Source organism: Nansenia antarctica, assembly GCF_963989245.1.
Source record: "Nansenia antarctica genome assembly, chromosome: 20".
NCBI lineage: Eukaryota > Metazoa > Chordata > Actinopteri > Argentiniformes > Microstomatidae > Nansenia > Nansenia antarctica.
This window is the reverse complement of record NC_137693.1, coordinates 2,082,560-2,098,565: the sequence shown is the minus strand read 5'-3', so window position 1 is coordinate 2,098,565 and position 16,006 is coordinate 2,082,560. Positions and strand designations below refer to the sequence as shown.

General features: G+C 44.7%; 2 protein-coding genes across 2 annotated transcripts in view; one reads left to right on the top strand and one right to left on the bottom strand.

The window, feature by feature from the left end:
• Nucleotides 1-2,664: 2,664 nt before the first annotated feature.
• Nucleotides 2,665-4,245, bottom strand: sowahaa (sosondowah ankyrin repeat domain family member Aa; the record flags this gene model as incomplete). The annotated part of the gene is made up of 1 exon (XM_080549962.1): nt 2,665-4,245. The coding sequence occupies one exon, from the start codon at nt 4,243-4,245 to the stop codon at nt 2,665-2,667; it is 1,581 nt and encodes a 526-aa protein (XP_080406088.1).
• A 4,984-nt stretch (nt 4,246-9,229) lies between these two features.
• LOC308174673 (septin-8-A-like) overlaps nt 9,230-16,006 on the top strand; it is a gene marked incomplete at its 3' end in the record, with an annotated part of 47,610 nt that continues 40,833 nt past the window's right edge. The window contains 1 exon segment of the mRNA XM_080549780.1: nt 9,230-9,357. Coding sequence (XP_080405906.1) covers nt 9,328-9,357 — 30 coding nt within the window. The 5' untranslated portion in view covers nt 9,230-9,327.

Sequence of the window (16,006 nt, the reverse complement as noted above, 5' to 3'; positions counted from 1 at the left end):
CGTTCGTCAAGCCTGTGTGTGTGTGTGTGTGTGTGTGTGTGTGAGGCGCTAGCCATTCATATTAACCCAAGGCAAGGCAGTGAGAGGGTGGAGAGGAACTCTTTGATTCACTGTGAGGTAAAAATAGAAACTCAAAGGTACCCACACTTTGTTACAGGTATGTAGCACTTTAGGTCACATGAAAAGATACACAAAAAGAGATTATCCAGCTCAATAGAGTGTTATTATTAGTATATACACACTCATGGAGGACAAGAGAGACAGGTTTACACCAGGGTGCGGTCGGTCTGTGCCAGGGTCAGAGTCTATGTGGGGTGCGTTCGTACAATTCGCTCTGAGAGCGCCGGAGCGCACACGTATGGGTTAAACGTCATAAAGGGACCAAGTCATTTGATTGGACAAAGAGGTATTCCGTGAGTGCTGATCAGATTTCCAGAGCGAATGTACGAACGCAGCCATAGAGTCTCCCTAAATGTGCAGCGTTTAACAACAGGGCGTGTGTCAGGTGAGGTGAGTCAACAGCACAGACAGGTGTGACATCACAGACGATGATGAATGCGAACCCAGACACAAGACAAACAGATGTGACGTTAGCTATAGGGCTCTGTGACATGTGCTTCGTGGCGAGTCATCTGATTAGATCATTGAAATGGAACAGGACTAGAAGATAACATGTTAATCGGTCGGAAAATAACAGTCAAATAACTGTCAACAGGGTTCCCACACCTTCTGAAACATCAAATTCAAGCACCTTTCAAGGACTTTCAAGACTCAATTCCCTCAAATTCAAGGACCCAACATGGCATAGCTAGAGACAGATCTAGATGAGAATTTATATAATAATAATAATAATAATAATAATGATTCCTTAAATTTATATAGCGCTTTTCCGAGGCTCAAAGACGCTGGAAAAGAATATAGGAAAATAGGAACTATCCGCTCACAGACAATTAAAAAGAGAGGCTTGAATGTGTGAACACTAGATGGTCTCTTGCCTTCTCTACCACAGCACAGCAAAACAATATATTGTGAAATATGTGTAAAGTTAAGCAATACAGAGACTTATTTACTAGTTGACGAGCTAAGTAAAACATTTTTGAATATATATTTTTTTCTTTAGATAGAGAGAGAGAGAGAGAGAGAGAGAGAGAGAGAGAGAGAGAGAGAGAGAGAGAGAGAGAGAGAGAGAGAGAGGGGAATTCAAGCACTTTCAATGACCCATGTCTATTTTCAAAAACTTTTAAGATCTTGATTTTTTTCTCTCAAATTCACAAACTTTCAAGGATTTCAAGGACCTGTGGGAACCCTGTGTCGAGCACTACTGATTGAAGAAAACATATCCCATATCCACAGCACTACTGGAGATCACAAATAAAAACACAATGTCCCCAAAACGTCAACCAATGTTATCCGTTTCTCACGAGATTTTATCAAAATAAACCCAGAATTGTCTTGCAAACATTTCCTTAAGCGACATTGATGGAATACCCCCCAGGTATGACAAGGGCTTCAACACATTTCAATCTGTGGAGGCTGGTGGAGGCACATCTACATTTACATTACACCACTGACCAGGTCAGTAGGTACTTAAACACCTTGCACCACACTATACAGTATCAAGCTCTTCCCACTAGAGATTGACACCAATTGACTCCAAACCAAATACCTTTCAATAGAAACCAGCTCCAAGGCCTTCAGGAAGGACAGGCACGAAAATACGTCAAACAAAAACAACAACAACAACAGCAACAACAACACACTGATTTGAAATCAGATTAAATTCACTGACAGGCTTCACCACTTCGAGGACAGGCTCTTTATAATCCATAGAACAGTAACCATTGTTACCGTTCCTCCTTCCATTCCACACATTACAACGAGCCCATCCTCCCTACCTCCACCCCTCTCCACCCCTCTCGTAAACATTCCTGTGGTAATCGTGTTACAACAGTACAGTGTTGCTACACAGGTACAGTGGCAACTAAATGTCACTTGTGGATGTGTCACTCACATCCACTTTCCTTTCATATCTGCTGATCAGATACATATTTGCAGTAGTAATGCAGTGTAACAACAATAATATAGTTTTGTGATAATACAAACACAATATTGTTAGTCCAGTAGTCCCAGTGTTCAGACAGTACACAGGTATGGGGGGCGGGGGCACTTAAAGTGCCTCCACACACATAACAGTAGTTCATAAAAATAAAAAACATTGTTCTTTCTTCTTCTCTCACGACATCTGCCAACGGCCCCTGGCCTGAGCTCGATTACTCTTCCTGCTACGACTGGTGAATGATTGATGATGATTCACTTGCTTAGTCAAAATGTATCGATTGTAAATCGCTTTGGAATATAAGGCGTCTGCTAAAATGGCAAACATGTGAAATGTTATTAGTTATTAATTCAATGTAATTGCGCTCGGTGTGTAGTGTAGGGCGGCCTTATAATAATAATGATAATAATAACTTTATTTGTATAGCGCTTTTCCTGCAAACGTTGCAGCTCAAAGTGCTTCAATCATTATATCATCTTAATTGAATTATTTAGTCATTTAAAGGCAATATTAAAAAGATGGGTTTTTAGTCTTGACTTTGCAACATATTTGCTGAGGTTGCATCCCTAATGTAAACTGGCAGTGTTGGCCATTTATGAAACGGTCGGTCACATAAATATGTCAGAGAGCACCCTGTATCTCGACCCGCTGTCCTCCCTGTCGTCGTCCCTGGGGTCGTCATTCAGCGAGAGGAACCCGGCCCTGTGCTTGTGCTTCTTCTTGTGCCCCGACACGTGCGGCTGGAACAGACGACTGATCGTATGGAAGCCTTTGGAAAGTTCCGGAAAGAGATCCAACAGCTCCTCCTTCTCCGACTTCTCCTTCTCGGGCTGCTCCTGAACCGGGACCTCCTTGGGCTCACCCAGAAGCTCCCTCACCCTAGCGGAGATGCCCTTGTGCAGGTAGTGGTACGGCTTCTTCCCGCAATTGTCTCTCTTGCTAGCGTCCGCGCCGTAGTCGTTGACCAGCATGGCTAGCACGTACTCCTGGTCGTGCAGGGCGGCGATGTGAAGAGGCGTGTAACCGCCGAACGTCCTGGCGTTCACGTCCACCTCCACGCCGGCCTTGCGGGAGATGTCGATGATCCGGCCCACCATCTCGCTGTTGCCCGTCTTGGCGGCCCAGTGGAGCGCGGTGAACCCCGACATGAAGTCCTTCTTCTCCGCCAACTGCTCGTCGCTGAGCAGGAGCCCCAGGACCTGGGTCCAGTGGCCGGCCGCCGACTTCACCAGCCACTCGTGTTCGGCCTGCTCCAGGGGGACCATGGAGGTGAACTTGGGCTCCTCGGTGGAGGCGGAGGGCTTGGCGGGGCTGGGGGTCTTAACGGCGGCCCCCTTCCTTAGTTGCGGCGAGCCCGGGCTGTGGGCGCCCCCACCCTCGTCGAACTGCCTCCTCTTGGTCCTGGGGGAGGTGTAGGGGTCGTGGTAGGTGTTCACTCTCGCTCGGGAGGGGGGGGAGTCAGAGGAGTTGTCGGAGGAGTCGTCCCCGGGTTTGAGTTTGTGGGTCTCGATCCTGGTCGGGTTCGAGGTGGGAGGCGTCCTTAAAGGGAGGGCGTAAGGCTTGTTGTGCGCAGCGGGGGTCTCGGGTTTCGAAGCACATACCCCTCCTGAAGACTGGTCTATGTTGAAGAGCAGGGCCCTTTTGGGTTTGAAATCCCCGAACCTTTGCAAAGCCAGCTCTACAGGTGAGTGTAGGTTTACCTGTTCTGTAGGTGACTGTGCCTGGCGGTCTTCCTTCAGCACACACTCACTGACACTTGAGACAGAGGCAGCTTCTTGGTTACAACGGCTATCAGCAGCGATCTCTCCTCTCCCCGTTTGAGAATGTGTCTTGTGGCTGTGGCTGTGGCTTTCCTGCACAGGTGAGGACTGTTCACCCCCCTGTTCGCGCCCCATTTCTTCAGTTTCAGACCTATTATTATGCACTTGATGATCAACAACATCATGTCCTTCTCCTTCTTGTAATAAATGCAAGTATTTTTTCCTCACGACAATATACCTGACGTCTTCGATCTCTTTCACCACCGCCACGGTGTTCACGAACCGTTTGAAGAGGTCCCGGTTGTGTTTCTTCTCCGCGGGATCGGCGCAGTTTAAAGGACCTTTGAACTGACTCAGCAGGTCGGAGTTCTCCAGCTTTCCCCCGGCGTCTCTGAGCAGAGACAGGATAGACTCCTGGGTCAGATCCATTCTCAGATCTCCACGAAAATACCCGATGTGATGTCGGAGCGAACGGCAGAATATCTTTTCAGACCAGACCTGTCACCGGTAAACTCACTGTACCTGAAGTTCTCCCCCCTCCTCCTCCTCCTCTCTCTCCCCCCTCCCCTCTCTCTCTCCTCCCCTCTCTCTCTCTCTCTCCTCCCCCCCCCCCTCTCTCTCTCTCTCTCTCTCTCTCTCTCTCTCTCTCTCTCTCTCTCTCTCTCTCCCCTCTCTCTCTCTCCTCCCCCCTCTCTCTCTCTCTCTCTCTCTCTCGCTCTCCCCTCTCTCTCTCTGTCTCTCCTCCCCTCTCTCTCTCTCTCTCTCCTCCCCTCTCTTTCTCTCTCTCTCCTCCCCCCTCTCTCTCTCTCTCTCCTCTCTCTCTCTCTCTCTCCTCCCCCCCCCCCCCCTCTCTCTCTCTCTCTCTCTCTCTCTCTCTCTCTCTCTCTCTCTCTCTCTCTCTCTCTCTCCCTGTACCTGCAGTTTCCGGGGAAAACTGCAGACGTGGAAACATTTGAATAATCTATGCGTGACTCTTACATGAGGAGGTGGGTACTGTCGCTATTGAATAACGGGGGTGGTGATGTTATTCTCTTATGATTCAGGGCAGATATGATATGTATCTGTCCTACGTGGAGAGGAATATGCCCATTCATAAATCGCACACATGCGCAGAATGCTTAAACGTTGTTACACAGATCTGAAGGACAGGTGATGACAGTGTTTAAATAACAGTGACACAAAACACCTCCCCTCTCCACAAACACACACCATTCTTTTATTTATTTATTTTTTAAACAACGTTTTTATTCAAAGAGTACATAAAAGTATACACAGTGTATACATATACACATATCACATATATATCACAAATGACTCTTTGTTTTTAGTTTTTTTCCCTAAACATGGATATCAAATAATCACACACACCATTCTTTACGTGAATATTTTATAATACCTACTGTAACTTACGACCAATACGTTATCAGTGACTACGTTTACATGCAATCGGAATATGGTGTTCATGTAAACGTAGTCAGTCACTCGTAGCCTACCAGTGTTACAAATTATTTACTCAGTGTGTTGCAACTTATTTATTGAAGCTCTCATAACATTTGTGCAACTCATCGGGGGTGGATGGATCACGGAGGAGCTTTCAGAGTCAACAAAACGTTCACTTTAATAAAGGCAGCTCAGGCACAGCCAGGCAACCAACCAACCAACCCACCGATCACTGTGCAAAACTACAACTCCCGTGAGCCACGTGTGTCCTGCCACGGCTTATGGGGGTCTGATGTCGTCATCGTTCTCTCTGCGTGTTGACAAATAAAGATGATACAATGTTAAATAAAGATGATACAATGTTAAATAAAGATGATACAATGTTAAATAAAGATGATACGATGTTAAATAAAGATTATACAATGTTAAATAAAGATGATACAATGTTAAATAAAGATGATACAATGTTTAATAAAGATGATACAATGTTAAATAAAGATGATACAATGTTAAATAAAGATGATACAATGTTAAATAAAGATGATACAATGTTTAATAAAGATGATACAATGTTAAATAAAGATGATACAATGTTTAATAAAGATGATACAATGTTTAATAAAGATGATACAATGTTAAATAAAGATGATACAATGTTAAATAAAGATGATACAATGTTAAATAAAGATGAAACAATGTTTAAAAAAAGATGATACAATGTTAAATAAAGATGATACAATGTTAAATAAAGATGATACAATGTTTAATAAAGATGATACAATGTTAAATAAAGATGATACAATGTTTAATAAAGATGATACAATGTTTAATAAAGATGATACAATGTTAAATAAAGATGATACAATGTTAAATAAAGATGATACAATGTTAAATAAAGATGAAACAATGTTTAATAAAGACGATACAATGTTAAATAAAGATGATACAATGTTTAATAAAGATGATACAATGTCAAATAAAGATGATACAATGTTTAATAAAGATGATACAATGTCAAATAAAGATGATACAATGTTAAATAAAGATGATACAATGTTAAATAAAGATGATACAATGTTAAATAAAGATGATACAATGTTTAATAAAGATGATACAATGTTAAATAAAGATGATACAATGTTAAATAAAGATGATACAATGTTTAATAAAGATGATACAATGTTAAATAAAGATGATAGAATGTTTAATAAAGATGATACAATGTCAAATAAAGATGATACAATGTTTAATAAAGATGATACAATGTTTAATAAAGACGATACAATGTTAAATAAAGATGATAGAATGTTTAATAAAGATGATACCATGTCAAATAACGATGATGCAATGTTTAATAAAGATGATACAATGTCAAATAAAGATGATACAATGTTTAATAAAGATGATACAATGTTAAATAAAGATGATACAATGTTAAATAAAGATGATACAATGTTTAATAAAGATGATACAATGTTTAATAAAGATGATACAATGTTAAATAAAGATGATACAATGTTTAATAAAGATGATACAATGTTTAATAAAGATGATACAATGTTTAATAAAGATGATACAATGTTTCGAGTCTTTCTTGATCGCCTGGAACGTCGTAACCAGTGGCGGCTGGTGATACAAATGTTGGGTGGGGCACAGGTTATGGGGGCATGCTCCACGGGGAAGAATATCAACTTTAAAATCTGGATTTACAGTCGATTTTAGCATGAGAATATATATAACTGAATTATTTCTATATATAACTTATTAAAGGGCAAACTGCAAACACAACAAAAGTATAATGCACAACAACTGACAAATCAACTGGAATAGTCTTTGTTAGCAGAGTAGACCTAATGTTAACAGAATGGACTTATACCCTTTGTCTATCTGTGCAGCGGTAAGGTGAATAATTCTAGCAGTACTGTCCAGACAGTTGTCTTGTTTAGCCATTCAACTAGGCATTATTTATTCAATGGAGAAAGACATGGAACACAATGCAATTGTGATAATAAATGTGTTCTTTGTTACTTCTTTAATTAAATTAAAGTGTACCTTTCTATTATCATACAATATTTCCTTGAACATGTAAACTCTATAATCATACAGTTGTCTTTCTATTAGTTGTCTCTGTCATACTGAACTGTTTGTTATCATTCTGAACTATCACTGTTGCTCACCTCACCTCAGTTCTGTCTCTATTGCTCTCCTCTCCTGTTGTCTGTCTCTCTGTTGCTCTCCTCTCCTGTTGTCTGTCTCTCTGTTGCTCTCCTCTCCTGTTGTCTGTCTCTCTGTTGCTCTCCTCTCCTGTTGTCTGTCTCTCTGTTGCTCTCCTCTCCTGTTGTCTGTCCGAATATCGGTTGTTAAGTCGCGACGTGTTTCTGGGTCCAAAGTTGGCTGAGGCGCTGTCTTCGAAATGCAGCAATAATAATAATAAATTATATTTATATAGCGCTTTTCCGAGGCTCAAATACCCTGACAATATGGGGAAAACGGGAAAGTGCTGTGTCCCTTGTTGTATGAATAGATCCGAGTCTAAAAAACGATTAAACTGTCATTCTACCGCTGTAGTACACTGGTATTCTGGTGCGGAGAATTTCTGGTTTGGATCCGGAAATTGCAAAACGTCACGTTTGACGTCAGACTTAACAACCGGATATTCAGGGCTCTCAAGTCTCACGCATAATTTTATTTTTTTACTACCCCTAGTACCTCAAGAGGAAGGGTGACCGTGCCTTTGCGGTGATAGCACCGACCCTGTGGAATGCGCTCCCTTCTGCCATCAAGTTTGCCCCCACTCTGGACTCCTTTAGAGCCAAGTTAAAAACCCACCTCTTCCTAAATGATATTCCCTAAGTCTACTCCCTATTTGTTGTGAATTGTATGCCTGAGATTTACCTTTAAGTCGTCTGTGTCTGATTGCTTTCTGTGTTCCTTGTCTTTGTCTTTATCTGTTCCTTTACCCGGGCTGCGCCCCGGGCCGATGTAAAAGTTGGATGGGGGGCGCATTATAAATAAAATTAACATTAACATTAACATTAGTGGCCCTAGGCTGCAGCCTAGGTAAGCCTATAATCTGCGCATGCTCGGGGCGCACTTTTCTGCGCCCCGGCCGGGAAATAGGAGACAGCCAATTGGAGCGCTGTTACAGCTCACGTGTAAGCCAAAAGTATTTGCAGTGCCATAGACTGCCATTCGGCCGGCGCCCCGACTCCTCCCCCTATGTATTTTCACAGTGAATTTTACACACACACAGATAAAATGTTTATTGTATTGGAGGATTTTTAATGAATGCTGATAGGCGCCGACAGAATATCAGCCGCATTTTATGAATAAACAATGTTTATTTAAAAAAATATTTTACAAGTAGCAACTAGAAGTGGGGCTGCGTTGGAAGGTGGGGGCGGCGCCAGGTGGGGGCGGGGCTTCAGGTAGGGGGCGGGGGCTTCAGGTGGGGGGCGGGCCAGCCGCCACTGGTCGTAACCATTCCTAACGTGTTGACGTCGCCCTCCCTCCCTCCCTCCCCTCCCCTCTCCTCCCCTCCCCTCCCCTCCCTCCCTCTCCTGTCCTGGCTTGCGTCTCTCTCCAGTCCTGACATTCCTCGACCCAACGACGGGAGTTTCCAGGAAGTAGAGTAGAGGAGAGGAGCCATATTGAGAAGAAGAGGGGCTGTTCCACTCGGTCAGCTACAGAGAGAGAGAGAGAGAGAGAGAGAGAGAGAGAGAAGAGAGAAGAGAGAGAGAGAGAGAGCGAGAGAGAGAGAGAGAGAGAGAGAGAGAGACACACACACACACACACACACACACACACAGAGAGAGAGAGAGAGAGAAGAGAGAGAGAGAGAGAGAGAGAGAGAGAGAGAGAGAGAGAGAGAGAGAGAGAGAGAGAGAGAGAGAGAGAGAGAGAGAGAGAGAGAGAGAGAGAGAGAGAGAGAGAGAGAGAGAGAGAGAGAGAGAGAGAGAGAGAGACAGAGAGACAGAGAGACAGAGAGAGAGAGAGAGATAGACGCGGGCGGCTCCCTTTCGCCTTCCTCTCGGCGTTATTTAAAACATCACATCCATTCCTCTCCACACCATGGCTGCTACGGACGTGGACATATTCTCTGTGAGTACACATGCATCGCCTTCCTCTCCTTCTCCACCTAGGCGTGTATACCGAGATATATATTCTACTATTATAGTCTGTGTGTGTGTGTGTGTGTGTGTGTGTGTGTGTGTGTGTGTGTGTGCGTGTGTGTGTGTGTGTGTGTGTGTGTGTGTGTGGACGAGATGGTGGAAATGATTTTCTCTCAATAGGAGACCCCCACTCCGGTGCTGATGGGGTACCGCTAAGGACACACAGGGGCTTGTGATTTGAAAGCTTCCACATGTATGTTTGGATCATACATGTGGAGAGAATGTAGGCCTGATATCTCTTATAAACATACCTGTGTTAAGCTTCGGGTTGCTTAATGCAATCTCAATGCAGTCTGTGAGTGTGTAGGCTATAGGCTATGTGTCATATGGCATCGGAATAGTTCGATCATAGTCGTCCATAATTCTCCTGTTTATTGAAATGAGAGTGTTGATTATTCAGTTATACAACACGTCAGCTACGATGAAACAGCACAATTATTTAAAATTATTATTAAAATTAACAGCAACTGTCCAAGTTGTGTGCCAAGTATTGGCTGCTTAGGACCGTTTTGTTTTATGGCAGTCCAGTTTGATCTGATAAACAAGGTGGTGGTTTACAAACATGTGGTTCAACACATCTAGAACGAAGCTAAAGACAGACCACTACTAATTGTTTTTCCTTTGATTGTAACAGAGACATGTGACGCTTACTCACACACAGACACACAGTGTGGTCATATCCTAAGGTTATTCCCAGGAAATGCCACATTATTGAAGCAGTTCCACTCCTGTTATGTGCATTCGTCCCTTATCAGTAAGTGTGTTAGACTTAGAGCAATGTCCTTTAACCCAGCACCACACCACCTCAATTGTGTACGTGTACAGAGATTATATATATATATATATATATATATATATATATATAGGCCTATATGCTTTGCATGCATGTTTGCTATTCAAAACATGCTGTATGGCCAGTTTGGCATTTACTCACTGACACAACGCAATGCAAAGACTTTCCCAGACCCTACGGACTGTAGTGTGTCTGGGTGCTTTGCTTATCTAAAGACATTACTACAGTCTCGACACGGGTGATTAACTTTTAGCTAGGCCCCCACACGCACCCATTGAGTCCTGTGTTGAGTTGTTGGATTTGACAGTAAGCACTAAAGACAAGTTGCAGATGGAAGTAGGATCGGGGAGCCACACAAAAGACAGCCACTCCTTTTCCAATTTGTCAGGAGGACACCTTCATTCTGGGGAAGGGTGCCAAGAAAAAGACTCTCCAGGGTGCAGCCCGTGCAACGTGATTGTCTGCAGACAGCGAGCTCGAGCCTCGCCCCCCTAAACATTCCACTGGATTGCAATGTCTTTTTAGGGCATTGAGAACTTAATCACAAACAAACTGATTGTTTTTACATTTTTTGCCTGAGTGCATTGAAACCTAAGTAGTGAGAGAGAGTTGTTCCGTTACTACTACTCCCTATTTAACTTTTTTGGGGGCCCCGAAGCGACTGAAAGAAAGTGTGTTGAATGACTATAAATGGCTATCGACGTTATTTCGTTTTGAGGTTAATTGTTAATTAGGCCTCGGCACGGTCATTGATCACAGGATGTGTGGTTGATTAGCTTGGTCTGATTGTGGGGCGTGAGGGGGGGGGGTGGATGTGTGAAGTAGGGTATGTGAGGAGATCAATGTGTCAAAACAACTAAAGAGGAGGTGTGTGTGTGTGTGTGTCTGTGTGTGGGTGGGGGGGCAACATATTGATTGTGATTGTAGTACAGATAACAGTTGTGTGAGGGGGGGGATTGATTGTGATTGTAGTACTGAGAACTGTGTGTGTGTGTGTGTGTGTGTGTGTGTGTGTGTGTTGGGGGGCGGTATTGATAATGTGGTAGTAGACCAGAGGTCTGTTTTAGCCCTGGTTACATCATGAACGGCCGGTAGCAGTGCTGCTAACACGCTCGGTGCTCACTGACCCCTGCGACCAGTGGATGCACCGGGAGGTCTTCAACATGCATGCATCCATGCATCCGTGCATGCATTAGAATTAGCATGTCACACATGTCACTGAGAGAAGAGGAGGATGTGTGTATCCTCTGTAGCTCAGAGGGTAGAGCATGGCGCTAACAACAACGCTTAGGCCTAAGTTGTGGGTTTGATTCCCGCTGGGACCTTATCTACTGAAATGTATGCGCTCACTGCAATGTAGGCTAAGTCGCTTTTGGATAAAAGCGGTCAGCTAAGGATGGCATTCAAAGATGGCATCTGTTATTGGCTCGGACACAGCCTTCATGTGTCGTTGTAGAGAGAAACACTTTAGTGTTTGTCGAGCTGTGTTGTCTCTCTGGAATAGGCTGGGACTCATCAAATCAGCTGCTCTGCTTTTTGAGAGTTGAATCACTGTGTCACCTAGGATGTTTTGATTCAAACCAGCAGTCTCGCTCTCTAAAAATAACTAGATGATGGACTTATTAAGGAATATTAGGAAATATTAAGGGCTGGATTGGCCGCTGGTGAGCTCGACGGTTGCGTCATAGTCAGCCTTATTTACCACACAACAACAAGAACAAGAACAACATCAACCATAAGAGGACACTCTGACCCCGGGGACAAGGCTGTCACTTCTACTGCTGGAATTCTGTCATTAGTAGGGTCGCAACATTCCTGTAAGTTTGGGAAACTTTCCGATAACTTCCAAAGTTTCTATATGGGTTTCAATATGGAACCATTGGAAATTATCGGAAAGTTTCCCAAACTTGCAGGAATTTTGCAATCCTAGTCGTTAGGGGAGATCAGTCTGGATGTTGTAAACATGTAAATCGTAACGTCTGTATGCTATGGTGAGTCTAGAATCATAGTCGCTAAAAATATCAGGGTCGGGGCTGACGACGTCTTGAGGTATTCATACGTGTTTGCAAATGTAAATGGTAAATGGACTGCACTTATATAGCGCTTTTTTTGCTGCTCCATGGCTGCTCCAAAGCGCTTTACAACGGCCTCTCATTCACCCATTCACACACCCATTCTCACACCAATGGCGGCAAGCTGCCATGCAAGGCGCCGGCCCGCTCACTGGGAGCAATTTTGGGGTTCAGTGTCTTGCCCAAGGACACTTCGACATGTGGCCAGCCGGGTCTCGAACCGCTGATCTGCCAACCTTGCGATCATTAGACGGCGACTCTACCTCCTGCGCCACAGCCTCCCCGTGAAGGGGGAGGATTTTGTGTCATTGAAATGTGAAAAATGTGTAAAATGTAAAGCGTGTCGTTTTACACTGCGGTCTCTCACGCTGTATCGGGCGGGATAGCGATTGAATACAGATGCAGAAATAATCCCCTGTCATTGTTTGAATTATAGTTACCGTATTAGCAGCACTCGAGCACCCCCCTGAAATATAAACAGTCAAAATCATCCCCCTTCTAAAACTGCCATCCCCCCTTTCCATCCCTTATGTCATTGTATCAATGAACGTGGTATTACTGCTATTTCAACATTTACTTTTGCGCATATTGAGTAAAATACTGTGGGCGAGGGGGGGGGCACGCACACATGCAATGACATTTTTACCAAGTCACTGACACTGAAGTCACTGACACTGTGGGGATGCAAAAACTGTCCCCATATGATAAAATCCACCATCCCCCCTGAGTTTCTTTTACAACTTGAGTACTGCAAGCCTGCAAACTGCGACACTTTAAATGAATGTGCAATAACACTATGTGCAATATGACAACCCTAGTCGTCTTATCTGTACAGTATAGTACAGTGGATAGTGTACATAGCCTTTATTTATGTAAACCAGCTCCTTTCCCTTCTTTTTTTTTTTTCTTTTTTTTTTTTCTTCTTTTTTTCTCTTTCCTAACACCAGGGGAGCCACCCCTCCCAAATTTCGTTGTTTGGTACCTGTACTATAGCAATGACAATAAAGACCATTCATTCATTCATTCATTCATTCATTCATTCATTCATTCATTCATTCATTCATTCATTCATTCATACTGGTTATCATCAACGGACTTGGCAGAGTTTAATGAGAAGGGACAGCAATGTGTTCAGCTGTGGTTGAACCACATCTAGCCAAGCCTTGTAATTGACTCTCTTGTGGACACGAAAAGAAGAAGATTAGGTATTGAGGTACTCATACGTGCAGCCACTACCTGTGATAATCTGCGGCTGTAATCCTGTATCGTGGCTTATAGACACTTATATCTGGATATCTTATATCTTGATACTTATACAAGGTGCAGAGGTTCTGGACCCTGTTCAAAAATATATTGCTGAACAGGGAAAAAGTGAGTTCATTCATTTTCAGAGGAAACAGGGAGAATCTCTCTGTGTGAAACCTCATCTCTCAAGGACACACACACCCCTCTGCTCTCTGCCTCTCTGTGTGAAACCTGACCTCTCTGACAGACATAACACTTCTATCCATGTCTTTTTATTATCTTATTCAATGTTTATCTATTTATTTCTTATATATATGTAAAGCACTTTTAGTTTCCCTTGCTGTATGAAATGTGCTCTACACATAAACTTGCCTTGCCTCGCCAAGAACCCGCCTGTGCTACTGTATCTCCTTCTCTCTGGGGGGTATTCCATCAACGTCACTGAAGGACAATCCAGGCTTGTTTTGATGAATCTTGCGAGACATATCAAAAATAATCCTGGATTTTCCTTTAGCGACGTTGTTGAGCCCAGCCTCCAGTTTCTACCTCCACCAGCCTCTCCCGATCCATACATGGGTCACATGTTACGTGAAGCTAGCCCCTGTCTGTAACATGTTTAAACAACGCTGCTGTCACCAGAGTAATTACAGTTATCACACAGTTGGAGGAGCAGCAATGTAAAGTGTTACTGAAGCATGTTAGTTTCTCTCTCTCTCTCTCTCTCTTTCTGCACTGTACCCCCTTTCTTTCTCTCTCTCTCTCTCTCTCTCTCTCTCTCTCTCTCTCTCTCTCTCGCTCTTTCTATCCTCTGACAACTACTGTAAAGATTGGCATGCTGTGCTTCTGTCTCATAAAATGGCCCCTCTCTCCTCTCCTCCCTGTTCCTCTCTCCTCTCCTCCCCATATCTCCCCCTCTCCTCTCCTCTCCTCTCCTCTCCTCTCCCCCCCTCCTCTCCTCTCCCCCCTCCTCTCCTCTCTCCCCTCTCCCCCCTCCTCTCCTCTCTCCCCCCCTCCTCTCCTCTCTCCCCTCTCCCCCCTCCTCTCCTCTCTCCCCTCTCCCCCCTCCTCTCCTCTCCTCTCCTCTCCCCCCTCCTCTCCTCTCTCCCCTCTCCCCCCTCCTCTCCTCTCTCCCCTCTCCCCCCCTCTCTCCTCTCCTCTCCTCTCCCCCTCCGTCTTGTTGTTGTCTGTCCTGGTGGTCAGAGGAGTGTGACAGTAGCAGACACAAGGGTCACAGCCAGCCAGACGGTCACAGACAGACAGACAGACAGACAACAGCAGAGAGCATGACTGTGTCTGATCAAAGACAAGACAGAGGGATGTGTTTATCTCCTCCGGCCCTCCTCGGGAGCCTAGTGCCTAGTGCCTGGTTCCTCGTGCCTGGCGCTATGGCGATGGCCAAAATCTCCAACCAACTGCTTTTTTTTGTGTGTGATTGTTCTCCCGTTAGACCCGTGCTGAGTCTCCAGTTCTCCGTCCTGCTCCTGAAGTGTGGACTTTTTTCCCCACACATGGATTATATAAAGGGAATTCTGGGATGTACTGTAGCTAGCTAGCTAACTCTGAGGCTGAGACAGACGTATCGTAGCCCCGTGTAGTTAGCAGTAGCATTTTTTAAATTTTTATCGGGGCTATTCTACTGGAGGTCTGCCTGTCTGTCTGCCTGTCTGTCCGCCTGTCTGTCTGTCTGTCTGTCTGTCTGCCTGTCTGTCTGTCTGCCTGTCTGTGTCTGTCTGTGAATGGCCAGTGCAATGACCTAGTTTTTTGTTGTACATATTTCGCACGTTTGTCTTTTTTTGGGGGGGTGTTCAGCATTCAGTAGCCGGAACGTTCCTCTGCTGTCCACCCACCTCTCTCTCCGTCATTTCCTCTTCCTGGTCCTCCTGATCGGCGAGGGAAGGGGGGATGTGGTCGTTTCCTGGCCTTAGGGACCCTCCGACAGCCTCTCCTCCTTCCTCTCACGCTCTCTACACACGCCGTTTCCAACCGGCATCTCCACGGACGGTCCCGCGGGACCCCTGTTGATAGAGCGCAGCGCCAGCGACACTAATCTTTGCGGGTTCGATTCCCGCCGGGACCGTAGATACTGAATTAATTATAAGCACGTCTCATTTAGGACGTCGTCGTAAGTCTCTTTGGCGTCTGGCTAAAACGGCGTATGTTTTATGTATTATATACGAATGGATGCTTCTGTCAGCCTGTTAGTCTGGTCCCGGTCCAAGAGCTGTCAGGCCTGCGGACACCGTCTCTGGGGTGGGGGTGGGGGGGGGGGGTGTATGGGAGGAGGGAGGGGGGGGTCAGTACGGCTGCTCTTCTGGTGGGTCCTGATCCTTGAGGTAACACATTGGGACAGGTTTGTGTGATTGTTCCTCTTTGTGGCCCTCAAACACAGACAGACAGACAGACAGACAGACAGATACACATATATACACACACACTCATGGACGAATGCTTTTTTGATTGATTGAAAA